The 26,665-nt window shown below is 37.6% G+C and overlaps 1 protein-coding gene and 1 pseudogene across 2 annotated transcripts in view; both read left to right on the top strand.

The window, feature by feature from the left end:
* Positions 1 to 9,134: 9,134 nt before the first annotated feature.
* LOC143661124 (thiamine pyrophosphokinase 1-like) lies at positions 9,135 to 17,796 on the top strand (annotated as a pseudogene).
* Positions 17,722 to 26,665, top strand: part of CFAP36 (cilia and flagella associated protein 36) — a 73,903-nt gene continuing 64,959 nt past the window's right edge. Inside the window, exon 1 of one of the 2 annotated variants that reach the window (XR_013164272.1) lies at positions 17,722 to 18,087. Coding sequence is in view for 1 of the 2 variants with exons in the window: in XM_077134270.1 (XP_076990385.1) it covers positions 17,973 to 18,087 (115 nt within the window). In the remaining variant the exon portion in view is untranslated. The remainder of the gene's footprint in view (positions 18,088 to 26,665) is intronic. The other variant, XM_077134270.1, reaches the window with a different exon arrangement.

Consider the following 26,665-nt stretch of genomic DNA (forward strand, 5'->3'; position numbering starts at 1 on the left):
TACAGTATTTGTCCTTTAGTTTTGGCTAGTCTCACTCAGCATAATGTTCTTAAGGTCCATCCATGTTGTTACATACTTCAAAAGTTTATTCTGTCTTAAAGCTGTATAATATTCCATTGTATGTATATACCACAGTTTGTTTAGCCACTCATCTGTTGATGGACATTTTGGCTGTTTCCATCTCCTTGCAATTGTAAATAATGCTGCTATAAACATTGGTGTGTAAATGTCCATTTGTGTCTTTGCTCTTAAGTCCTCTGAGTAGATACCTAGCAACGGTATTGCTGGGTCATATGGCAATTCTATATTCATCTTTTTGAGGAACCGCCAAACTGCTTTCCACAGTGGTTGCAGCATTTAACATTCCCACCAACAGTGAATAAGTGTGCCTCTTTCTCCACATCCTCCCCAGCACTTGTCACTTTCTGTTTTGTTGATAATGGCCATTCTGGTGGGTGTGAGATGATACCTCATTGTGGTTTTGATTTGCATTTCTCTAATGGCCAGGGACATTGAGCATCTCTTCATGTGCCTTTTGGTCATTTGTATTTCCTCTTCTGGTAGGTGTCTGTTCAAGTCTTTTTCCCATTTTGTAATTGGATTGGCTGTCTTTTTGTTGTTGAGCTGAACAATCTCTTTATAAATTCTGGATACTAGACCTTTATCTGATATGTCGTTTCCAAATATTGTCTCCCATTGTGTACGCTGTTTTTTTACTTTCCTGATGAAGTTCTTTGATGCACAAAAGTGTTTAATTTTGAGGAGCTCCCATTTATTTATTTCTTTCTTCAGTGCTCTTGCTTTAGGTGTAAGGTCCATAAAACCGCCTCCAATTATAAGATTCATAAGATATCTCCCTACATTTTCCTCTAACTGTTTTATGGTCTTAGACCTAGTGTTTAGATCTTTGATCCATTTTGAGTTAACTTTTGTATAGGGTGTGAGATACGGGTCCTCTTTCATTCTTTTGCATATGGATGTCCAGTTCTCTAGGTGCCATTTATTGAAGAGACTGTTCTGTCCCAAATGAGTTGGCTTGACTGCCTTATCAAAGATCAAATGTCCATAGATGAGAGGGTCTATATCTGAGCACTCTATTAGATTCCATTGGTCAATATATCTATCTTTATGCCAATACCATGCTGTTTTGACCACTGTGACTTCATAATATGCCTTAAAGTCCGGCAGCGTGAGACCTCCAGTTTCGTTTTTTTTCCTCAAGATACTTTTAGCAATTTGGGGCACCCTGCCCTTCCAGATAAATTTGCTTATTGGTTTTTCTATTTCTGAAAAGTAAGTTGTTGGGATTTTGATTGGTATTGTATTGAATCTGTAAATCAATTTAGGTAGAATTGACATCTTAACTATATTTAGTCTTCCAATCCATGAACACGGTATGCCCTTCCATCTATTTAGGTCTTCTGTGATTTCTTTGAACAGTTTCTTGTAGTTTCCTTTGTATAGGTCTTTTGTCTCTTTAGTTAAATTTATTCCTAAGTATTTTATTCGTTTAGTTGCAATTGTAAATGGAATTCATTTCTTGATTTCCCCCTTAGCTTGTTCATTACTAGTGTATAGAAACACTACTGATTTTTGAATGTTGATCTTGTAACCTGCCACTTTGCTGTACTCGTTTATTAGCTCTAGCAGTTTTGCTGTGGATTTTTCAGGGTTTTCGACATATAGTATCATATCATCTGCAAACAGTGATAGTTTTACCTTCTTCCTTTCCAATTTTGATGTCTTATATTTCTTTTTCTTGCCTAATTGCTCTGGCTGGAGCTTCCAACATGATGTTGAATAGCAGTGGTGTAAGTGGACATCCTTGTCTTGTTCCTGATCTTAGGGGGAAAGTTTTCAATTTTTCCCCATTGAGGATGATATTAGCTGTGGGTTTTTCATATATTCCCTCTATCATTTTAAGAAAGTTCCCTTGTATTCCTATCCTTTGAAGTGTTTTCAACAGGAAAGGATGTTGAATCTTGTCAAATGCCTTCTCTGCATCAGTTGAGATGATCATGTGATTTTTCTGCTTTGATTTGTTGATATGGTGTATTACATTAATTGATTTTCTTATGTTGAACCATCCTTGCATACCTGGGATGAATCCTATTTGGTCATGATGTATAATTCTTTTAATGTGTTGCTGGATTTGATTTGCTAGAATTTTGTTAAGGATTTTTGCATCTATATTCATTAGAGAGATTGGTCTGTAGTTTTCTTTTTTTGTAATATCTTTGCCTGGTTTTGGTATGAGGGTGATGTTGGCTTCATAGAATGAATTAGGTAGATTTCCCTCCACTTCGATTTTTTTGAAGAGTTTGAGCAGGGTTGGTACTAATTCTTTCTGGAATGTTTGGTAGAATTCACATGTGAAGCCATCTGGTCCTGGACTTTTCTTTTTGGGAAGCTTTTGAATGAATGATTCAATTTCTTTACTTGTGATTGGTTTGTTGAGGTCATCTATTTCTTCTTGAGTTAATGTTGGTTGTTCATGCCTTTCTAGGAACTTGTCCATTTCATCTACATTGTTGTATTTATTAGCATAAAGTTGTTCATAGTATCCTGTTATTACTTTCTTTATTTCTGTGAGGTCAGTGGTTATGTCTCCTCTTCCATTTCTGATTGTATTTATTTGCAGCCTCTCTCTTCTTCTTTTTGTCAATCTTGCTAAGGGCCCATCAATCTTATTGATTTTCTCATAGAACCAACTTCTGGTCTTATTGATTTTCTCTATTGTTTTCATGTTCTCAATTTCATTTATTTCTGCTCTAATCTGTTATTTTTTTCCTTTTGCTTGCTTTGGGGTTAGTTTGCTGTTCTTTCTCTTGTTCTTCCAAGTGGACAGTTAATTCCTGAATTTTTTCCCTTTCTTCTCTTTTGATATAGGCTTTAGGGCAATAAATTTCCCTCTTAGGACTGCCTTTGATGCATCCCATAAGTTTTGATATGTTGTGTTTTCATTTTCATTCACCTCGAGATATTTACTAATTTCTCTTGTAATTTATTCCTTGACCCACTGGTTGTTTAAAAGTGTGTTGTTGAGTCTCCACATATTTGTGAATTTTCTGGCACTCTGCCTATTATTGATTTCCAACTTCATTCCTTTATGATCCGAGAAAGTGTTGTGCATGATTTCAATCTTTTTATATTTGTTGAGACTTGCTTTGTGACCCAGCATATGGTCTATCTTTGAGAATGATCCATGAGCACTTGAGAAAAAGGTGTATCCTGCTGTTGTGGGATGTAATGTCCTATAAATGTCTGTTAAGTCTAGCTCATTTATTGTAATATTCAAATTCTCTGTTTCTCTATTGATCCTCTGTCTAGATGTTCTGTCCATTGATGAGAGTGGTGAATTGAAATCTCCAACTATTATGGTAGATGTGTCTATTTCGCTTTTCAGTGTTTGCAGTGTTTGCCTCACGTATTTTGGGGCATTCTGGTTCGGTGCATAAATATTTATGATTGTTATGTCTTCTTGTTTAATTGTTCCTTTTATTAGTAGATAGTATCCCTCTTTGTCTCTTTTAACTGTTTTACATTTGAAGTCTAATTTGTTGGATATTACTATAGCTACTCCTGCTCTTTTCTGGTTGTTATTTGCATGAAATATCTTTTCCCAACCCTTCACTTTCAACCTATGTTTAACTTTAGGTCTAAGATGTGTTTTCTGTAGACAGCATATGGAAGGATCCTGTTTTTTAATCCATTCTGCCAGTCTATGTCTTTTGATTGGGGAATTTAATCCATTAACATTCAGTGTTATTACTGTACGGGTAGTACTTTCTTCTACCATTTTGCCTTTTGTATTTTATATGTCATATCTAATTTTCCTTCTTTCTACACTCTTCTCCATACCTCTCTCTTATGTCTTTTTGTATCTATCTCTAGTGCTCCCTTTAGTATTTCTTGCAGAGCTGGTCTCTTGGTCACAAATTCTCTCAGTGACTTTTTGTCTGAAAATGTTTTAATTTCTCCCTCATTTTTGAAGGACAATTTTGCTGTATATAGAATTCTTGGTTGGCAGTTTTTCTCTTTTAGTAATTTAAATATATCATCCCACTGTCTTCTTGTCTCCATGGTTTCTGCTGAGAGATCTGTGCATAATCTTATTGGGTTTCCCTTGTATGTGATGGGAAACCCATCTTTTCTCTTGCTGCTTTCAAGATCCTCTCTTTCTCTTTGACCTCTGACATTCTGACTAGTAAGTGTCTTGGAGAACGTCATAAGAGTTGGGAAATTTTCAAGTGATAATTTCTTCCATTAGTTTTTCTCCTCCTTTTCCCTTCTCTTCTTCTTCCGGGATTCCCACGACACGTATATTTGTGCGCTTCATATTATCATTCAATTCCCTGAGTCCCTGCCTCTATTTTTCCATTTTTTTCCCTATAGTTTCTGTTTCTTTTTTGATTCAAGATGTTCCATCCTCCAGTTCTTAATCCTAACCTCTGTCTCTTGAAATCTACCATTGTAGGTTTCCATTGTTTTTTTCATCTCTTCTACTGTATCTTTCATTCCCATAAGTTCTGTGATTTGTTTTTTCAGACTTTCCATTTCTTCTTTTTGTTCATTCCTTGCCTTCTTCATGTCCTCCCTCAATTCATTGATTTGGTTTTTGATGAGGTTTTCCATTTCTGTTCGTATATTCTGAATTAGTTGTCTCAGCTCCTGTATCTCATTTGAATTATTGGTTTGTTCCTTTGACTGGGCCATATTTTCAATTTTCCTGGTTTGATTTGTTATTTTTTGCTGGCATCTGGACATTTAATTACCTTAATTAGTTTATTCTGGAGATTGCTTTCACTTCGCTTACCTAGATGAGTTTGCTAGATGAGTTTGTTGTCTATCTGTTCTTTGACCTTCAGTTCCGCTTTTTCTGGGCCTCTTGCTTAAGTTTTGTTTAACAGAGGGTAATTTTTCATTTCTTGTTTTCTTATTTCTTGTCCTGCTTGTAAGGTGCCTTTTCCATCCCCACACTTAGGAGGGTCTACATAGGTATTACAGACTCCAGCCGGGTTTTCACAGACTAAACTGGCCTCCTATCAGGGGGAAGGGGTCACCTGCATCAGTTTTCCCTGAGGGTGAGACCCAGCAGGTTGAAAGACTTTCCTGTGAAGTCTGGGCTCTGTTTTTCTTATCCTGCCCAGTATGTGGTGCTTGTCTGTCTGCGGGTCCCACCAGCAAAAGATGTTGTGGCTCCTTTAACTTTGGAAGGCTCTTCCTGCTGGGGGCATGGTGGAGACAGAGGAGAGGTTGCAGGCTGGTTTTAATGGCTTCAAATTGCCAAGCCCTGGGATCTGAATTCCTTGAGAGAGGGATTCCACCTCAGTTGGGCTTCACCCTTCCCCTGGGGAAGGCACACGTGGGAGATAGCCGTGAAAGCAGTCTGTTTCTGCCTATTCCTGGGGCAGTTGCAGCCTGAGTAGTACCACCACTGAATCCAGAGGCAGCCAAGCCTCTGTAGAAACAGCCACAAAAACCTGTTTTGTCTCCTTTCCTCTTTTTCAGTTAGCCCAATAAGTGACCTCCGCCTTGACCAGTTTCGCCTGAGCTGGGGGCCTATTTTTAATAGTCAGAATTTGTTTATTAATGCCACAATTGGTGTTTGGTTGGACTTAGTCCCTGCTACTGTTAGAGTCTCTTTCCTTTCCCTCCAGGAAGCCGCCTGTGGGGGAGGGGCACCAGGCGCCAGCCGCCGCAGCTTGGGGCACTCATGGTCCCAGAGACTCGCAGCCGGTCCAGCTGGTCCAAACTGGGGTACGCTGTGTGTCCGGTCACTGTTGTGGCTCCGGGAGCTGTTCTGTACTGTTTCTGGTTATTTAGTAGTTGTTCTGGAGGATGAACTAAGACGCGCACATGGCTAAGCCGCCATCTTGGCCCCTCCATCTCTGTGCTGTCCAGTTCTGAGTTTTTATATTCAGTCCTGTTGTGCAATCTGTATCCCTTCAGCTCCAATTACCCAATATCTTACCCTATTTCTATCTCCTGATGGTCTCTGTTACCAAGGAGATATTCCAAGTTTATTCACTAATGCCAGTTCATATCAGTGAGACCGTACAGCATTTGTCCTTTTGTTTCTGGCTAATCACACTCAACATAATGTCCTTAAGGTCCATTCATGTTGTTACATACTTCATAACTTTATTCTGTCTTACAGCTGCATAACATTCCATCTTATGTAAATGTCACAGTTTGTTTAGCCAACTGTCTGTTGATGGACATTTTGGCTGTTTCCGTCTCTTGGTAATTGTTAATAATGCATTGGTGTGTAAATGTCCATTTGTGTCCTTGGCCTCGTGTCCTTTGAGTAGAGACAGCATATACATGGGTCCTGTTTTTTAATCCATTCTGCCAGACTATGTCTTTTGATTGGAGAGTTTAATCCATTAACATTCAGTGTTATTACTGTATGGGTAGTACTTTCTTCTACCATTTTGCCTTCTGGATTTTATATGTCATATCTAATTTTCCTTCTTTTTACCTTTACTCATAGTCTTCCTTTCTACACTCTTCTCCACACCTCTCTCTTCTGTCTTCGTATCTGTTGCTAGTGTTCCCTTTAGTATTTCTTGCAGAGCTGGTCTCTTGGTCACAAATTCTCTCAGTGATTTTTTGTCTGAAAATGTTTTAATTTCTCCCTCATTTTTGAAGGACAATTTTGCTGGATATAGAATTCTTGGTTGGCAGTTTTCCTCTTTTAATAATTTAAATATATTATCCCACTGTCTTCTCATCTACATGGTTTCTGCTGAGAAATCTGTGCATAGTCTTATTGGGCTTCCCTTGTATGTTATGGATTGCTTTTCTCTTGCTGTTTTCAAGATCCTCTCTTTCTCTTTGACCTCTGACATTCTGACTAGTAAGTGTCTTGGAGAACATCTATTTGGATCTATTGTCTTTGGGTTATGCTGCACTTCTTGGATCTGTAGTTTTAAGTCTTTCATAAGAGTTGGGAAATTTTCAGTGATAATTTCCTCCATTAGTTTTTCTCCTTCTTTTCTCTTCTCTTCTCCTTCTGGGACACCCACAACATGTATATTCATGCGCTTCATATTGTCTTTCAATTCCCTGAGTCCCTGCTCATATTTTTCCATTTTTTTCCCTATAGTTTCTGTTTCTTGTTGGATTTCAGATGTTCCATCTTCCAGTTTAGAAATCCGATGTTCTGTCTCTCGAAATCTACCATTGTAGGTTTCCATTGTTTTTTTCATCTCTTCTACTGTGTCTTTCATTCCCATAAGTTCTGTGATTTGTTTTTTCAGACTTTCAGTTTCTTCTTTTTGTTCTTTCCTTGCTTTCTTTATATCCTCCCTCAATTCATTGATTTGGTTTTTGATGAGGTTTTTCATGTTTGTTCATACATTCTGAATTAATTCTTTCAGTTCCTGTATGTCATTTGAGTTGTTGGTTTGTTCCTTTGACTGGGCTGTATCTTCAATTTTCCAAGTGTGATTTGTTATTTTTTTGCTGGCATCTAGGCATTTAATTACCTTAATTAGTTTATTCTGGAGATTGCTTTCACTTCTTTTTTCTAGGGTTTTCTTGCTGGATGAATTTGTGGTCTATCTGATCTTTGACATTCAGTTCAGCTTTATCTGGACCTTTACCTTAAGTTTTGTTTAACAGAGGAGAATTTTTCAGTTCTTGTTTTCTTGTTTCTTGCCCTGCTTGTGTGGTGCCTTTCCCACACACACACACACTTAGGAGGGTCTACTTAGGTATTATATACCCAGCCAGATTTTCCCAGACCAAACTGGCCTCCTATCAGGAGGAAAGAGTCACCTGTGTCAGTTTTTCCTGAGGGTGAGACCCAGCAGGTTGAAAGACTCTCCTGTGAAGTCTCTGGACTCTGTTTTTCTTATCCTGCCCTGTTGTGGTGCTTGTCTGACTGCAGGTCCCACCAGCATGAGATGATGCGGTACCTTTAACTTTGGCAGACTCTCCCTGGGTTCTGGGGGGTTCTCGCAGCCGGTCCAGCTGGTCCAGACTGGGGTACGCTGTGTGTCTGGTCACTGACACGGCTCCAGGAGCTCTTCTGTACTGTTTCTGGTTATTTAGTAGTTGTTCTGGAGGACGAACTAAAACGTGCATGTTGTTAAGCCGCCATCTTGACCCGGAAGTCTCTCAAGGGACTTGAGGAAATATCTTGAGATTAATGAAAGGAAAAACACAACATTCCAAAACTTATGAGATGCAGCAAAGGGAGTGTTGAGAAAGAAATTTATATCTATGAAAGTTTACATCAAAAAAGAAAAAAGACCTCAAATCAGTGTCCTAACTTACAATGGGGGATCTAAAAGGAGAGCAAACTAAATAAAAAATGAGCAGAAGAAAGGAAATAACTAAGAACAGAGCAGTGATAAATGAAAGAGAGAACTAAAAATAAAAAATAGAATCAATGAAACCAAAAGTTCATTCTTTTTAAACTTTACTTAGACTGACAAAGAAAAAAAAAGATAGAGGACACCAATAACTAAATCAGAAATGAAGTGGGGGAAGGGGACATTACTACTGATGCCACAGAAAATTAAAAGGATTGTAAGAGAATACTATGAAAATTGCATGGCAACATCCTTTTATCTACCTTATCAACAGATGAGTAAAACATATGGGTCAAAAATAAATAAATAATAGAGGGAACAAATATTAAAATAAATTTAGTAGGTTGAAATGCTAGTGATCAATGAAAGGGAGAGGTAAGGGTTATGGTATGTATGAATTTTTTTCTGTTTTCTTTTCATTTCTTTTTCTGAATTGATGCAAATAAATGATCATGATGATGAACATACAACTATGTGATTGTATTGTGAGTTATTGATTATATATCAAGAATGGAATGATCATACGGTAAGAATGTTTGTGTTTGTATATTGTTATGTTGAATAAAAAAAATTGTATGGCAACAAATTAGGTAACCTAAATTAAAAGGACAAAAACTACCTGCACTGACTCAAGAAGAAATAGAAGATCCCAACAGACAAATTACAAGCAAAGAGATTGAATCAATCATCTTAAACCTCCCAACAGAGAGTTTCCTCAGCGGTGCACCATGTGGCCGATTGCCCTTGCTTTCACAGCATGCACGCCTTTTGATAGTAGCTCCACCCACCAGTGTAGGCATATATTCTAATATGGAGCTTGTCTTCATCCTATTGGAACCCCTGCTTCCCACTGGGAATGTAAAATATTGCCTTTTGATTCTGAACCAGCCTTTGGACAACTGTATTCATCATCTTTGGAGCAAAGCTGTTTTCAAAGCCTGTGCTGACAGAGGTGCCAACCGCTTCTATGATATGACTGAAGGAAAGCAGGAAAGTTTTTTGCCTGAATTCATCAATGGAGATTTTTATTTGATTAGGCCTGAAGTCAGAGAGTAGTATTAAGGGTTGTGAGCTGATTTCAACTTTGGTCAAGACCACACTGACTTAGTGCCTCCAAGTACGCCAAAGGAAGATAAAAGAAAGAGACTACAGACTGATAGGATTGTGATACTGAGAGATTATGGCATCTGTGAGCATCCTGTTTCAAGTGACTGAGATCACTCCTTTGCCAATTATGTAATTCAAGAAAAAATCTCTCATCTACCTGCTCCAACCAGGAAAGCACAAGCTGCATGTAAACAAAGGTAGTTGGCGTGGTCTTAGAACTGCTGGACAGCCTTTCAATCATGTTACCACAACAGGCCTAAAGTGGAACCTCACAAATCATGTGCTTGGTTTTGGTCAGTACTTCTAATATCTATAATGGATCTGGGATAGCGACTGTGGAAACTGATCTGTCACTCCTCTGGACATGGCCATCAAAGACTAACCTATCAGCCAGCATCCATAGGTGTGCTTCTACCTTACTTCATTGTCAATGATTTATTGCTCAATAAGAACAGTTCACTTGGGTTTTCCAGAATCTACACTTTCCCAGAAAGCGACTGGTTCAGATAACTGAGACAACATTATAAATGACAGATATGAATTTTCTAGTGAGAGGCAAAACCATTATTTGTTAGGAAAGAAACTAAGCTCTATTGTGTAAACTAAGGTGATTAGTCCATTATAAAATTCAGTACGGATTATTCCTTACTGTGTTATTAATCATTCCTTTTATCCTAGAAAATTGTTTTTAATTGTGAAGCTGATAAATTCCTTAGAGTCCAGCACATCGCTAGTCCCTGCTGTCTGTCCTTAAATGCTTTTAACAAGGGCTACTTCTGAATGTCTTTTAACATTGTATTTCTCCATATAATTTATATTACCTTTTACTGGGAAAGAAAATTTCTTCCGGATTGGGATATTAAAACTATACTATTTCACTCTGGCCTTTTACTGTATCTGGTATTACCTTTTTTTTTTTGCATGGACAGGCATTGGGAATCAAACCTGGGTCTCCAGTATGGCAGGCGAGAACTTGGCCTGCTGACCCACTGTGATCCGCCCTGTATCTGGTATAATCTTTCAAAAGAATAAATCAAGTCATTGACCTCCAGACTTAAGAACAGATAATTTTGCAAGGTATAGGTTAAGAGAGAAGTGACAGGAAAGATAAATAATACTTGAAGTCCATCCTTCTAACATAACTCCCAAGCTCACCTTCTGAAGTAAATGTCCTAAACTTCAGCGGAATGGAGATCAAAATTGTCCCCATAGACTGAAAAAGTTGTGCAGTCAACCTTTTTTTAACATAATTCATTTTTTTCTGGCACCTCAGACTGAGAACAAATTTTTGTTCATAGATCACAATTTTACTCAAATACCAGAAAATTGTTTGATGGTCTATGGGGATAAATGAATATGGAGTAATAAAGTGCCTTGTGCTGAGAGCCTGAGGTTCCCTCCCACACTCAAATAGTAAATTCTGACACTTTGCAGATAATGCACATGGCAGGTAATTCACATGGTTACTGACACAGCCAGGTTAAACAACCTGACCCCTTGAATACATTCAAGTTTCTTTTATAATGGAACCATCTTCATTATGTATATATTTACTAAATCAAGTGTTCCCATACAAACAATGATGTACAAATATGAACTTGCACAACACGTTTTATGTACACACAATTCCTATGTTGTTTTAAGGAAAGAGACTTGCAGCTTTTCTTTTCTTGGTGCTAACAACTTTGCTTATGAAAGGACAGTGTGAGGCTTAGATTGTAAATAGGAAATGAAAAAGACATCAGTGGAACTAGCATGCAATTCTGAACAATTAGCCATTAGGAAAAAAATTATTGTATAAAAATACATGTGTGATTGAAATCTGGATGTTAAATAAAAATATTTAATTATAAAACAAGCAAACAAACAAACAAACCCTGCCAACAAAGGAAAGTCCAGGACCAAATGGCTTCATAGGGGAATTTTACCAAACATTCCAAAAAGAATTAACACCAATACTGCTCAAACTCTCAAAAAATTGAAGAGGAGGAACACTCCCTAATTTATTCTATGAGCCCAACATCACCCTAATAGCAGAACCAGACACAGATAGCACAAGAAAAGAAAATTACAGACCATTATCCCTTATAAATACAGATACAGCTATTCCCAACAAAATACTAGCAAACCAAACTGAACAGCACATTAAAAGAATTATACACCATGATGAAGAAGGATTTATCTCAGGTATGCAAGGGTGGTTTAACATAAGAAAATCAATTAATGCAATATACCACATTAATAGAATAAAGGGGTATAATAGAATTTGATCATCTTAATTGATGCAGAAAAGGCATTTGGGCAAAATCCAGCACTTAAAATCCAACAACAGTTTGTTCTTCCTTAACGAAACATTTAGAACACTAGGAATAAAAGGAAACACTTTTTTCGTTTCATTATAGAGAGGACCCACAGAAACTCAGAGAGGAAGCCCCTTGAATCAGAAGCTGAAAGCAACGAAACAGGGAGAGAAGCACAAACAGACGCTGGCCATGTGCCTTCCCATGTAACAGAGATGCTCCTGATGCCAGCAGCCTGTCTTTCAGAGTCCTGGTATCAGCCTGTTAATGCCTTAAGTTGGATATTTGCACTGCCTAAGAACTGTGAAGTGTAAGTTAATAACTCTCCATTGTAAAAACCAACCCATTTCTGGCATCTTGCATTCTGGAAGCTTTACCAAATGGAAGCAGGCATATATGAAAAACTCACAGATAACCTCACACTCAATGGTGAAAGATTGAAAGTTTTCCCTCTAAGACCAGGAACTGTTATACAACATTAGAAGTTCTATCCAGAGCAATTAGGCAAGAAACAGAAATAAAAGGCATTAAAAAGAAAAGTAAGAAGTAAAACTTTCCCTATTTGCAGATGACATGATCCTATATAGAGAAAATCCTGAAAAATCCACAACAAAGTTACTAGAGCTAATATATGAATTCAGTAATGTGGTGGGGTACAAGATCAACAACCCCAAATATCAAAAATATGAAGAAAAAATTCAAATTACAAAAGCTACTGAAAGAATCAAATATCTGAGAATAAATTTAAAGATGTACAGGACTTGTACACAGAAGACTACAAACATTGCTGATAGAAATAAAAAAGACCTAAATAAATGGTGGTACATTCCATGTTCATGAACTGGAAGATTAAATATTGTTAAGATGTGAATTCTACCCAAAGTGGATTGCAGATTCAAACATAGTTCCAATCAAAATTCCAACAGCCTTCTTGGCAGAAATGGAAAAACTGATCATAACATTTCTATGAAAGGGTAAAGGGTCCTGAATAAGCAAAACCATCTTGAAAAAGAACAAATTTGTAGGACTTACATTATCTGATAGTAAAACTTATTTAAATATTATAGTAATCAAAACCGCATGGCACTGGCACAAAGACATATAAAACAATTGAATCAAATTGAGACTTCAGAAATCAATCCTCACATATATGACCAATTGATTATTTACAAAGTTGCCAAGTCCACTCAATAGGGAAAGAATAGCCTCTTCAACAAAATATACTGGTAAAACTGGATATCCATATACTAATGAATGAAAATGCACTTTTATTGCACATCATATACAACAATTAACTCAAAACGCATTAAAGAACTAAATATAAGAACCAAAAATACACAACTACAAAAACAGAGAAGCATCTTTAGGATCTTGTGTTAGGAAACAGTTACTTGGATTTATACCAAACCAGAGCAACAAAAGAAAAAATAAAGGGACTTAATCAAAGTTAAAACATTTTTTTTTGCAAATCAAAGGACTTTATTTCATAAGTAAAAAGATAAACCATGAAATGGGAACAGATCTAAACCACATATCCAATAAGGATTTAATATCCAGAATATATAAGGCAATCCTACAACTCAACAACAAAAAGACAAACATTCCAATTGAGGAAATGGACAAAATAGTTCAAAAGTTATTCTTCTTAAATAGATATACAAATGGTCAATAAGTCATGAAAAGATGCTCAATATCATTGGTTATTAGGGTAATGCAAATCAAAACCACAATGAGATATCATTTAACACCCACTAAAATGGCTACTATAATAACAGAAATAAGTGTTGGAGAGGAGGTGGCGAAATAGGAGCATTTGTTCATTCTTGATGGAAATATAAAATGGTGTGCCCACCATGGAAAACAGTTCAGCAGTTCTTTGGAAAGTTAAATACAGAATCACATATGACCTGGCAATGTTACTTCTAGACTTGTACTACAAACAATTGAAAGCAATGATTTGAACATTCAAATCCTGCTGTTCCTGCTGTTCACAGCAGGATTATATACAGCTGCCAAAAGATGGAAGCAACACAAATGTCCATCATCTGATGAATGAATAAGCACAATATGGTATATACATACAATGGAATATTATTCAGTGATAAAAAGAACTGAAGTTCTGATACATATGACAACATGGATGAACTTTGAGGACATTATGTTCTGTGAAATAAAGCCAGACACAAAAGGACAGATATTGTGTAATCTCACTGACATGAAATAATTATAATAAACAAATTCACAGATTCAGAAGCTAGAATATAGGTTACCAGGGGCTGGGGTGGGGGTAGGGAATGGGGAGTTAATGTTTAGTTGGTACCGAATTTTTGTTTGGGGGGATGGAAATGTTTTTTTAATAGCTGGTGGTGATGGTAACTGTATTAGTTGCTGTGCCAGTTTGAATCTGTGATGTACCTCAAAAAAAAACCACGTCCTTTAATCCTCATTCAATATTGCTAGGTTGTATAGGCATGCCTAAGAGTTACTTCTGGAGGACCTCTTTTGTCACTCAGATATGGCCTCACTCTTTCTAAGCCCAACTCTACAAGAAAAATCATTGCCTTCACCCCTACGTGGGACATGATATCTAGGGGTGAAAGTCTCTCTGGTGGCACGGGAAATGACTCCCAGGGATGAGTCCTGCCCTGGCACCATGGGATCAAATTCCATCTTGACCAAAAGGTGGAAAAGAAGAGTAATTAATAATGTATCAGTGGCAGAGAGAGTTTAAATAGAGTTGAGAGGCTAATCTGAAGGTTGGTTTATGCAAGCTTCAGTTAGACATTGCTACCTATCATAACTTGTCAAACCCCAACCAGGACTATTCCAGCCAATCCTAAAGAACACTTAGGGCAATATATAAGATTCCACAAGGGTTCCATGCACTAGACTAATTTTCCAGAAACCTACAATGTCCAGATGGGTCTATGGACCAGACAAGTCCTGAAATCTAGAGGAGCCAGCTTCTCTAGGACATCAACTGGGTTCATCTCCCTACCCCATATTACTGACAGCCCCTTCCAACATGAAAAAGTTAGCATGGCCATAGCCCAAACAACCCTAAAGAGAAGGATAGAAAGATTAAAGGTGATGGAGTTATACAGAGAAGATAGGACTTAAGTAAATATGATTGTTGAATCATTAAATTGGTATCTCTTTTAGTCTCCAGTATCTTAGAGCAGCTAGAAGAAAAAAACTTAAATTGTGGAATTGTAACCAATGCCAAACTCTGAAATATGTTCTACAACTAATTGTGGTGCTATGCTTTGAAATGTATTACTTTAAAATATATATATATATGTTGTTTATCACAAAGAAGGAAAAAAGGGGTCAATTGTGGTGATAAAAAAACATTTATTCCTTCTAGCCTCCTATAGTCTGGAGCAGCTAGAAGGAAAAATCTGAGGATCATATGGTGGCTCATGATAATCTCTGGGATCTGTCCTATAATTCTTGTTGAAGACTGCTCTGAAAATTATTGCTTTTTTTTTTCATCCATGGAGATGTGACCCACCCAATTGTGGGTGAAAACTTTTGGTTAGATGGTTTCCATGGAGAATCCAAAAGCTCCCACCCAGCAATATTTTTTTTAACTTCCTTCATTGTATAATATAACATATATACAAAGCAAAGAAAGAGAAAAGCAATAATTTTCAGAGCACTCTTCAACAAGTAGTTACAGGACAGATTCCAGAGATTGTCATGGGCTACCCTATGACTGTCTCAGATTTTTCCTTCTAGCTACTCCAGAATATAGGGGGCTAGAAGGAATAAATATTTTTTTATCATCACAATTGACCCCTTCTTAGTTTTTGATTAGATGGTTCCCATTGAGATGTGTCTCCACCCTTCAAGGTGGTGTAGCTTACTGGAGCCCTTTAAGAGGGAACCATTTTGGAAAAAGCTTTAGAGCCATGAAAGCCCATGCAGTCGGAGACCTCTGGAGATGAAGAAGGTTAATACCTCCAAGAAGCCTGGAAAGAAAGCTAGCAGATGTCCTCACGTTAGCCCTGTGCCTTTCCAGTTGAGAAAGAAACCAGGAATTCCACTTGCCTTCTTGAACCAGTGTATGTATCTTTCCCTGGATGCCTTAAATTGGACATTTCTACAGCCTTGCTTTAATTTGGACATTTTCACAGCCTTAGAACTGTAAACTTTGCAAATTTTAAAATTTAAAAATTCCCCTTTTTGAAAGTCATTCCATTTCTGGTATATCGCATTACTACAGCTTGCAAACTAGAACTGTTGGGGTTCTCTAAACAAACAGAACCAACAGGAGGTATCTGTGAGTATGAGATTTATAAAGGTGTCTCAGCAACTGTGGGAATGAAGAGTGCAAAACCTGCAGGGCAGGCTATGAAGCTGACAGCTCCAATGAAGGGTCTTGACAAACTGTACAGCAGAGGCTTGCTGGCTGAAGAAGCAGTGAAGAGTCTCTTCCTAAAAAGGTCTTCAACTGATTGGATTATCTCATTTGCAGAAGTCACATCCTTAGTTGATCGCAGATGTAATCAGCCACAGCTGCAATCAACTGATTGATAATTCAACAAACCAGCCTTCTGGTCTATCAATCAGGCATGAAATCTTCTTGTAGCAACGGTTAGGCCACTGCTTGCCTGACCAGAAACCTGGGCATCATCATCTGGCCAAGTTGACACTAGAACCTAACCATCACAGGAACAGAACATTGTGAATATAGTTGATTCCACTGAATTGCATATTCGAATGTGATTGGAGGGGGAAATTTTGGGTTTCATGTATGTTACTAGAATACAAATTTTTTTAAAAAGGAGTAACTAACACAGTGAACCCCGATATAATGCTCTGGAGTACAGTTATATTTGTAATAATACAGTATGATTTTTTCTAACAAAATTATCACACTAATGCAAAACGTTAATAGTTTCTCGAATACTGGGTGTGTGTGAGGGGGATATGTGGGAATTCTGTATCTTCTGCGTGACTTTCTGTAAACCTAAAGTTCTCATAAAAAATAAAAAATGTACAAGTATGTTAATTATATAGTTGCTTTTGAATCTAAAAAACTGAAATAATATAATCTGTCAACTGAGGATTGTTCAACTAAATAAAAGATTATCCTTGGAATCTACCCCATGCTAAGCGTAAATAAAACCAACAGCTCTTAGGTACAACAAAATGTTATTTCAGCAGTTTGTGGAAGAAAAAAATAGTTGGATAAATTATTGTACACCAACACCTCGGAGACAATAAAAAAAAATTGTACACCAAAATAAATATTAAATGAACACACTTATGCATTCAAGATATATATAAACCACGCACGCACAAAACAGATAAGGCTTTATATTTTTGTGAGAAGTTAATGATATATTAAGTAAAAAATGTTTCATAAGTGTTTTTACAATACGATACCACTTACATAAATATATATAATAGTGTTTTAAGATCTTTTGTACTCCAAGCTTCTTGACCTTTGTAGACCACATCGTATAAAACTCATTAGAATTGATCCCAATCTAAGAATTCAGTTGGAGTTATTCGAAAAAAGATTTCGTTATGCTGACATTTATTTAAATGCACACTAAGTTTGATTTTGTCCCTGAAAATCCTCTAAAACCAGTTTTTTTTTCTATGCATAAAGACCTATCTGTAGTTACAAGATGCAAACGGACTGCATAGGCAATCAAGTCTCACAAAGCTGTTTCGTATTTTCAAACGACCTTTAATTACACACGCTTCTGAGTCAGCGAGGCTGAAAATGAGAGTGACGAGGGGCTTCCAAGCCGATCAAGTGCAAAGCCCCGTTCCTTCCCTTCACTGCTTTACTTTTACGCTTAGGCTCCCACACCCTTCCGGAAGTTGGAACGCAGAGATTTCTAACAGAATTTCTTGCTAAGGGATACACTTCAACTCGCAGCCCTAACATCCGGGCCCATGGGCGGAGGTATATCTTTGAAACGTTTCTGTTCTTTTCCAGCCAATCGGAAACGTTCTTCACACGCCTCTCTTTGAGGTGCGCAGGCTCCCGGGAAGCGGACTTCACTTCCGGCGGCTGCCGGTGGCAGCTGCGCTTGTTGCCATAGCGACCGTTTTACGTTAACCGGTTTGTAGCTTTTCTGCAGGTGTGGGGGATTCAGCCGGGCTATTCTTTTCCCGGTCCCGGGAATTCCCGCACTCTGTCTTGGCTCCCTGCGGCCGAAAGGCCTTAGCAGGCTCGGGAGTTCTGGCGTAGGACGTTCCTTCACCCCGCTGAGCCGGGATGGCGGCGGAAGAAGAGGAGGAGGTGGAGTGGGTCGTGGAGAGCATCGCGGGTTTTTTGCGAGGCCCGGACTGGTCCATCCCCATCTTGGACTTTGTGGAGCAGAAATGTGAAGGTAAAAGCCGTAATCCAAACTGACAATCCTTTCACGCTTTGTCATACCCACCGGTGGTAGGAAGGTGGTCACCACAGCCATTTCTCATCTTCCCGACTCGTCACCCCTCTGGGCCAGATTTAGAGATAGGTGTGGAGGAGAAACTACTTTCACTCCCCTTGTGTTTTTCTTCACAGAACTGAAAATGGAACCGAAACTCCCCTTCCCCCGGGCCCAAACACACGACCTAAAGACACTTTGACTTTAATCCTGTGCCGGGTCTTTCATCCCATATCGCGCCATATCACCCCTGGGCAGGTGGATTGTTTGAAGTATGCTTCCTCAGCAACTTCCCCAGTGGGTGGCTTGGGAGGAGAGGCGTCAGTTCACCTCTGTGTTCCTTTTAATCCCTAGCATTTCTCCCTGTGTAGTCAGTTTAAGATATGATCATCAGTTGACTGCAAAAGAGGACATGGGATTATACTCTAGTAGGCCCAGAACGGGTGATCCTGGTGGCCTGCCTATATTACTGTCGACTGTGCCAAAAGTAGGGGTATGAATATAGAAATAACATAATCGGTCAGAGGGAGCTTTATCTCCGGATTCTGATGAGTTCACACTTGGAGTGCTGCATTCAGTTCTTGGAGACCATTCAGGTTAAAGGAACCAATTGTGATGTCATACCAATGAGTACCCAAGCGTTTTCCAGATTGTTTAACCTGGCAAGACTTTGAAAGTGGTAATGTCCGTCAGTCATCTGAAGGACTTGCTCACATTGCAGAGATTAGACAGTTTTTATAAGGTTCAGTGGGATAGAGCTAGAATCAGTGAGTACACGCCAGAGGGAAAGATTTCTGTGAAGGAAGTATTACATAATCAAATTCATCCTAGATGGGTTGGCATGCCTGAAAGGTAGTGAGTTCCCTAGGCACTAGCGGTGTTTAAGAGTGGACCTGGCAGCTGTTTATTAGAGATGTTATGGAGGAGTTTCACTTGTGAACTGGTCAGTTATCCTGAATGACCTACCAATTCCATCTCTCATCTGGTAAAGATATAATTTAGTTTGACCACTGGATCTTTGATCATTTTTACAGGTAATGTTGTTAAGAAGTTCAAAAAGTAATTTTGTTTTTACTCCTTGTAAGAATTAAAAATGTGGCTTTAAGACTGGTGAAGCATGTGAAATTCTGACCTTCCTTAGGAGGGAAAAGAAAACATGTCACCTTTTCATTCCATTTACCCTACAGAGACAAAATGCTGAGTTGGAAAATTAAAGCATTGTTTTAAAAGGAAGCAGCAGTTCTCAGCTTTATAAGCATGTAATGTATCAATTTGGTTTCAGCATTAACTGAAAACTGTTTAAGTAGCTGCTGTATTGTGTTTATGGCAATGTTACATAGCTTAGAGCAGATGGCAGGTGAAATGGAAGTAATATGCCAGTGACACTTGGAATAATGATGCTTATACTTCACTGACTAGATCAGTGTGTTATTGTGTACCTCCGATAATTTAAAGATTAGTTTTGTGAGCATTTGTTAAACATGAATCCTTGGCCCAGAAGCTGGGATTGAAAGATGACTGAAACAAAGCCCTGTGTTTGAGAAGTTTATAGCCTAGTGCAGAAGATAGGCAGGTAAACATTCAGTGAAAAGTGGTAGGCGCATGACAGAAGAGTTCAGAAGAAGGATCTAACCAGTTTAGGAGTTAGGCAGGTAAAAGAGAAGGTTCTATTGGAATGTGTCCTTGAAGAATGGTTGGGAGGGAAGGGGGTAAATGCAAAAAGATAGAAGGAATAGTTTGGTAATTGAGTAGCATGGAGATTTGAAGCTATGTGTGTGTTATGTTTGGAGATACTTCATGTACTTGGGTATTAAGAATGCAAAGTTTAGGTTGTAGAGTGGAAAATGAGACTTGGGACTCAGTCTTAGAGTCTTAATCTGGGCTTTTAAGGATCTTGCACAAATTTCCTAGACAAAGAGTAGTCATTGAAGAGTTTTAAGCTGAAAATTACAGTAGTTAGTCTGGCATTTAGATCATTCTGGAGGAATCTTTAAAAGTTTATTGTTTTTAACTTATGAATTGGCCCCGTTTCTCTAACTAAATTGTAGCTTATTCAGGAAATACCTATCTTTTTAATCTTCTCAGTGTCTCTAATCTTCAGTAAACATTTGTTTTGGTTTTATTCATTTTAAAATCGTTATTAATCTATGTGTAACAAAAATGGCCTAGTCACTTTAAGTAATATTTGTATCAGCAAGGTTCCAGTCCATAAAACAATCTGGAGCCTGTTATAAAAGGATTTAATGTTTTAAAAACTATTAAGAATAATATTCCATTAAAAGGACACAAAAAATTGATGTCTTATATTATTGATTGAAGAGTATCAGATTAATGTTTATATCACAAATTAGGTTTAAGTAGGAGAAAAAACTTCTATGATTAACACTGTATTTTATTTCTCTTGTAGGGTAGGATAAAATAATGAAGTATTGAGGTACATTTGAATTTTAAACAATCAGGATTTGTCAGTACATAATTGCATTTATTCTAAATAGGAGTTTTTGTGTTTTTTTGAGGAAAATTGTTTTTCATTTCCCCAAAATCTTGAGATTGGTTTAGGGTTATGGGAAGCACACTAAGATTCATGAAGAGAGTATAGGTCCTTATTGGAAATTCAGGTATAGAAGAATAATGTGCCAAAGCCTTTAGAGTCATTGGGTAAGCTGTTGGATGAGCCTTTAGACAAGATCTCCTGGTTGATACTGATCTGATGATTTGGGACCCTTTTCAAAAGCATATATTTTCATTCCTTTGGTCAACACTAAATCTTATGAACAGCAGTTTATAACCTATAAATTATTATTTGCAAGGAGTATTTGAACACTTCTAAATTATAGCAATATCCTTACACTAGTTTGTAGAAATGAGAATTTAAAAAGAACATCAGATTGAGACAGGTATGATTATGTGTGCCTAATATTACCAAGCATGCCATATTTAGTCATGATTTAAAAAATCTCTTATAAAAAAGCTGTCATATTGATTTTCCTCCCATAATCTGAGAATTGGTTTCTGAAAGAAGCTTAAGAGGTTTTTTTTTTTTTTAATCTTATCCTTGATAGTCTTTGGCAGTGCTTGAATAAATTCTGTCTTCCTGGGATTTTTGTAAGGTGCTGTTTTTTTTTGCATGTTCCTGGATCTCCTTTTTAAGTTGTTGTTTATTATGTGACTTGTAACAAGGGTACAGGACAGTAAAAGGCTTTAATACCTCTTCTCTGATGGGATCTGGGCTGCTGACAACAGCTGACTGCAATTGCAGGGTGCTCCATCAGGGCACTTTCTACCTCAAACAGTCCAATGTGGTAACCAGAGGGTAATATGATATCATCCGATCATGCAACGCACCAGAAATACCCATCTTCATCCATATACTCCCAGTCTCCAGTGATATAGAAATTGCCTCATAGAGTTGAAGCTGTTTTTGAGGGATTATCTACATAATGAATAAAAAGGCCAAATGACCGGTTAGGTAGGACTTGAATGCCAATATCTCCTTCTTGTCCAGGAGGTAGGACATTGCCATTTACATCTAAGATGTTCACATCAAAAGCAGGAGAAGGCTTTCCCATTGAGCCAGGCTTAATTTTCATTCCCTAAAAATCTCCACAGATTAGCACCGTTTAAACCTGTCCATATCCTTTATAGATATCTAGGCCCATTCTGTTTCTTCATTATTCAGACACTTCAGGGTTGATTAGTTCCCCAGCAAAGAGGTTGTTTTTTGTTTGTTTGTTTTGACATTTGTTTGATTGCCAAATCTTCACATACCTACAGTCCATATATGGTGTACAATCAGTGGCTCACAATATCATCACATAGTTGTGTATTCATCACCATGGTCATTTTTTTTTATTTTTTTTAATTTTTTTATTAACGGAAAGAAAAAAAAAAAAGAAATTAACACAACATTTAGAAATCATACCATTCTACATATGCACTCAGTAATTCTTAACATCATCACATAGATGCATGATCATTGTTTCTTAGTACATTTGCATCGGTTTAGAGGAACTAGCAACACAACAGAAAAAGATATAAAATGTTAATATAGAGAAAAGAAATAAAAGTAGTAATAATAGTAAAAAAAAAACCCTATAGCTCAGATGCAGCTTCATTCAGTGTTTTAACATGATTACTTTACAATTAGGTATTATTGTGCTGTCCATTTTTGAGTTTTTATATCTAGTCCTGTTGCACAGTCTGTATCCCTTCAGCTTCAATTACCCATTGTCTTACCCTGTTTCTAACTCCTGCTGAACTCTGTTACCAATGACATATTTCAAGTTTATTCTCGAATGTCCGTTCACATCAGTGGGACCATACAGTATTTGTCCTTTAGTTTTTGACTGGACTCACTCAGCATAATATTCTCTAGGTCCATCCATGTTATTACATGCTTCATAAGTTTATCTTGTCTTAAAGCTGCATGATATTCCATCGTATGTATATACCACAGTTTGTTTAGCCATTCTTCTGTTGATGGACATTTTGGCTGTTTCCATCTCTTTGCGATTGTAAATAACGCTGCTATAAACATTGGTGTGCAAATGTCCGTTTGTGTCTTTGCCCTTAAGTCCTTTGAGTAGATACCTAGCAATGGTATTGCTGGGTCGTATGGCAATTCTATATTCAGCTTTTTGAGGAACCGCCAAACTGCCTTCCACAGTGGTTGCACCCTTTGACATTCCCACCAACAGTGGATAAGTGTGCCTCTTTCTCCGCATCCTCTCCAGCACTTGTCATTTTCTGTTTTGTTGATAATGGCCATTCTGGTGGGTGTGAGATGATGTGGTTTTGATTTGCATTTCTCTAATGGCCAGGGACATTGAGCATCTCTTCATGTGCCTCTTGGCCATCCGTATTTCTTCTTCTGGTAGGTGTCTGTTTAAGTCTTTTTCCCATTTTGTAATTGGGTTGGCTGTCTTTTTGTTGTTGAGTTGAACAATCTCTTTATAAATTCTGGATACTAGACCTTTATCTGATATGTCGTTTCCAAATATTGTCTCCCATTGTGTAGGCTGTCTTTCTACTTTCTTGATGAAGTTCTTTGATGCACAAAAGTGTTTAATTTTGAGGAGCTCCCATTTATTTATTTCCTTCTTCAGTGTTCTTGCTTTAGGTTTAAGGTCCATAAAACCACCTCCAGTTGTAAGATCCATAAGATATCTCCCAACATTTTCCTCTAACTGTTTTATGGTCTTAGACCTAATGTTTAGATCTGTGATCCATTTTGAGTTAACTTTTGTATAGGGTTTGAGAGATGGGTCTTCTTTCATTCTTTTGCATATGGATATCCAGTTCTCTAGGCACCATTTATTGAAGAGACTGTTCTGTCCCAGGTGAGTTGGCTTGACTGCCTTATCAAAGATCAAATGTCCATAGATGAGAGGGTCTATATCTGAGCACTCTATTCGATTCCATTGGTCGATATATCTATCTTTATGCCAATACCATGCTGTTTTGACCACTGTGGCTTCATAATATGCCTTAAAGTCAGGCAGCGCGAGACCTCCAGCTTCGTTTTTTTTCCTCAAGATGTTTTTAGCAATTCGGGGCACCCTGCCCTTCCAGATAAATTTGCTTATTGGTTTTTCTATTTCTGAAAAATAAGTTGTTGGGATTTTGATTGGTATTGCATTGAATCTGTAAATCAATTTAGGTAGGATTGACATCTTAACTATATTTAGTCTTCCAATCCATGAACACGGTATGCCCTTCCATCTATTTAGGTCTTCTGTGATTTCTTTTAACAGTTTTTTGTAGTTTTCTTTATATAGGTTTTTTGTCTCTTTGGTTAAATTTATTCCTAGGTATTTTATTCTTTTAGTTGCGATTGTAAATGGGATTCGTTTCTTGATTTCCGCCTCAGCTTGTTCATTACTAGTGTATAGAAAAGCTACAGATTTTTGAATGTTGATCTTGTAGCCTGCTACTTTGCTGTACTGATTTATTAGCTCTAGTAATTTTGTTGTGGATTTTTCTGGGTTTTCTACATATAGTATCATATCGTCTGCAAACAGTGATAGTTTTACTTCTTCCTTTCCAATTTTGATGCCTTGTATTTCTTTTTCTTGCCTAATTGCTCTGGCTAGAACTTCCAACACAATGTTGAATAATAGTGGTGATAGTGGACATCCTTGTCTTGTTCCTGATCTTAGGGGGAAAGTTTTCAATTTTTCCCCATTGAGGATGATATTAGCTGTGGGTTTTTCATATATTCCCTCTATCATTTTAAGGAAGTTCCCTTGTATTCCTATCTTTTGAAGTGTTTTCAACAGGAAAGGATGTTGAATCTTGTCAAATGCCTTCTCTGCATCAATTGAGATGATCATGTGATTTTTCTGCTTTGATTTGTTGATATGGTGTATTACATTAATTGATTTTCTTATGTTGAACCATCCTTGCATACCTGGGATGAATCCTACTTGGTCATGATGTATAATTCTTTTAATGTGTTGTTGGATACGATTTGCTAGAATTTTATTGAGGATTTTTGCATCTGTATTCATTAGAGAGATTGGTCTGTAGTTTTCTTTTTTTGTAATATCTTTGCCTGGTTTTGGTATGAGACCATGGTCATTTTTAGAACATCTGCATCATTCCAGAAAAAGAAATAAAAAGGAAAAAGGAAAAATTCGTTTCTTTCATACTCCTTACCCCTTCCTCTCATTGACCACTAGTATTTCAATCTACTCAATTTATTTTATCCTTTGTCCCCCTACTGCTTATTTATTTATTTAGCCATATTTTTTTACTCATCTGTCCATACCCTGGATAAAAGAAGCAACAGACATAAGGTTTTCACAATCACACAGTCACATTGTAAAAACTGTATCATTATACAATCCTCTTCAAGAATCAGAATTACTGGAAAACAGCTCAACAGTTTCAGATACTTCCTTCCAGCCACTCCAACACACCCTAAATTCAAAAGGGATATCTATATAATACATAAGAATATAATCTCCAAGATAATTTCTTGACTCTGTTTGGAATCTCTCAACTACTGAAACTTTATTTTCTCTCATTTCTGTCTTCCCCTTTTTGGTGAAGAAGGCTTTCTCAATCCTATGATGCTGGGTCCTGGCTCATCCCAGGTGTTCTATCCCATCCCATTGCCAGGGAGATTTATACCCCTGGGAGTCATGTCCCATGTAGGAGGGAGGGCTGTGAGCTCATCTGCCGAGTTGGCTTACAGAGGCCACATTTGAGCCACAAAAAAGTTCTCTGGGGGTGACTCTTAGGCATAATTATAAGTAGGCCTAGCTTCTCCTTTGCAGGAATAATTTTCATAGGGACAAACCACAAGATCAAGGGCTTAGTCTATTGAATTTATTGTTCCCACTGCTTGCGAGAATATCAGGAATTCTCCAAATGGGGAAACTGAATACTTCCTCCTTTCTCCCCAATCCCCCAAATATTTCTTTATTCACTACCCACATTACTCTGGGATATATTGGGGCATCACACTTACGTGGAGAAACCAACAAATCTCACACCGTATTCAAGATTTCATGTACTTACGGTGTTCAACTAAACTGACCATACAAGTTAAATTAGGTAATGCACTACCCAAAGTATAAATTTTACACGAAATAAACATCTCTGCTTTGGTCTTACACAGAAATTGAAGTTTAAAATATGGACAATATTATCCTTTACCCTGTTTTCTGATTTACCTTATCCTATCCAGATCAGCTTCATTCATATCTCTAGTAGAAGTCTAATTCCTTTTTCAGCTTTTTAAACAGTGACTGTATGGGGTAGTGCTGACTCTCATAGCTTCAGAGCTCCAAATCTGAGTCTTAGGTGTCACATAAATACCCAAAGTTTCTGGGAACGATCAGTTAATGTACAAACAGCTCAGTATCTCAGAATTTAGAAATAAGTTACAACTCCTGAATGTAGGTGACTGCTGTAAAAGCTTGCAATCTAGGACCCTTTACAATAGGGCCCGAGCTGATAACCCATTTTCTTAACTTCAGTTCACCAAGTTTTTATTTTATAGTTAGTCCATATGAGTGAGGCATGATAATATTTGTCTTTCTGTTTCTGATATTCTGTATAGTCCTTAAGGTACATTCACCTAGTTGCATGCCTCACAACTTCATTCCTTCTTGTGACCTCTCAGTCCATTGTACGTATACACCATAATTCCCCCTTCCTTCCCTCAGTCATTGTACCTTTAGGCCACTTCCATCCATTGTGAATCATGAACACTGTCACCATATATACCAGTGTGCAAATGTCCATTCGTGTCCCCACACTCTCTAGGTATATACAACCTAGCAACCCTACCCCTAGCCTCCTGTGGAACCACCACACTGCCCTCCAAGGTACTGCACTTCTCAGTTTCTCTGTTGACAGTGAATAAGTACATCTCTTTCTCCACGTTTTCTCTAGCATTTTTTTCTCTCTGTTCTTTTTCTTAACTTTTTTTTATTGTATAGTATACCATATATATAAAACAAAGAAATGAAAAAGCAATAGTTTTCAAAGCACTCTTCAACAAGTACTTACAGGACAAATCCCAGAGTCT

Source organism: Tamandua tetradactyla, chromosome 17 (assembly GCF_023851605.1).
Source record: "Tamandua tetradactyla isolate mTamTet1 chromosome 17, mTamTet1.pri, whole genome shotgun sequence".
Taxonomy (NCBI): Eukaryota; Metazoa; Chordata; class Mammalia; order Pilosa; family Myrmecophagidae; genus Tamandua; species Tamandua tetradactyla.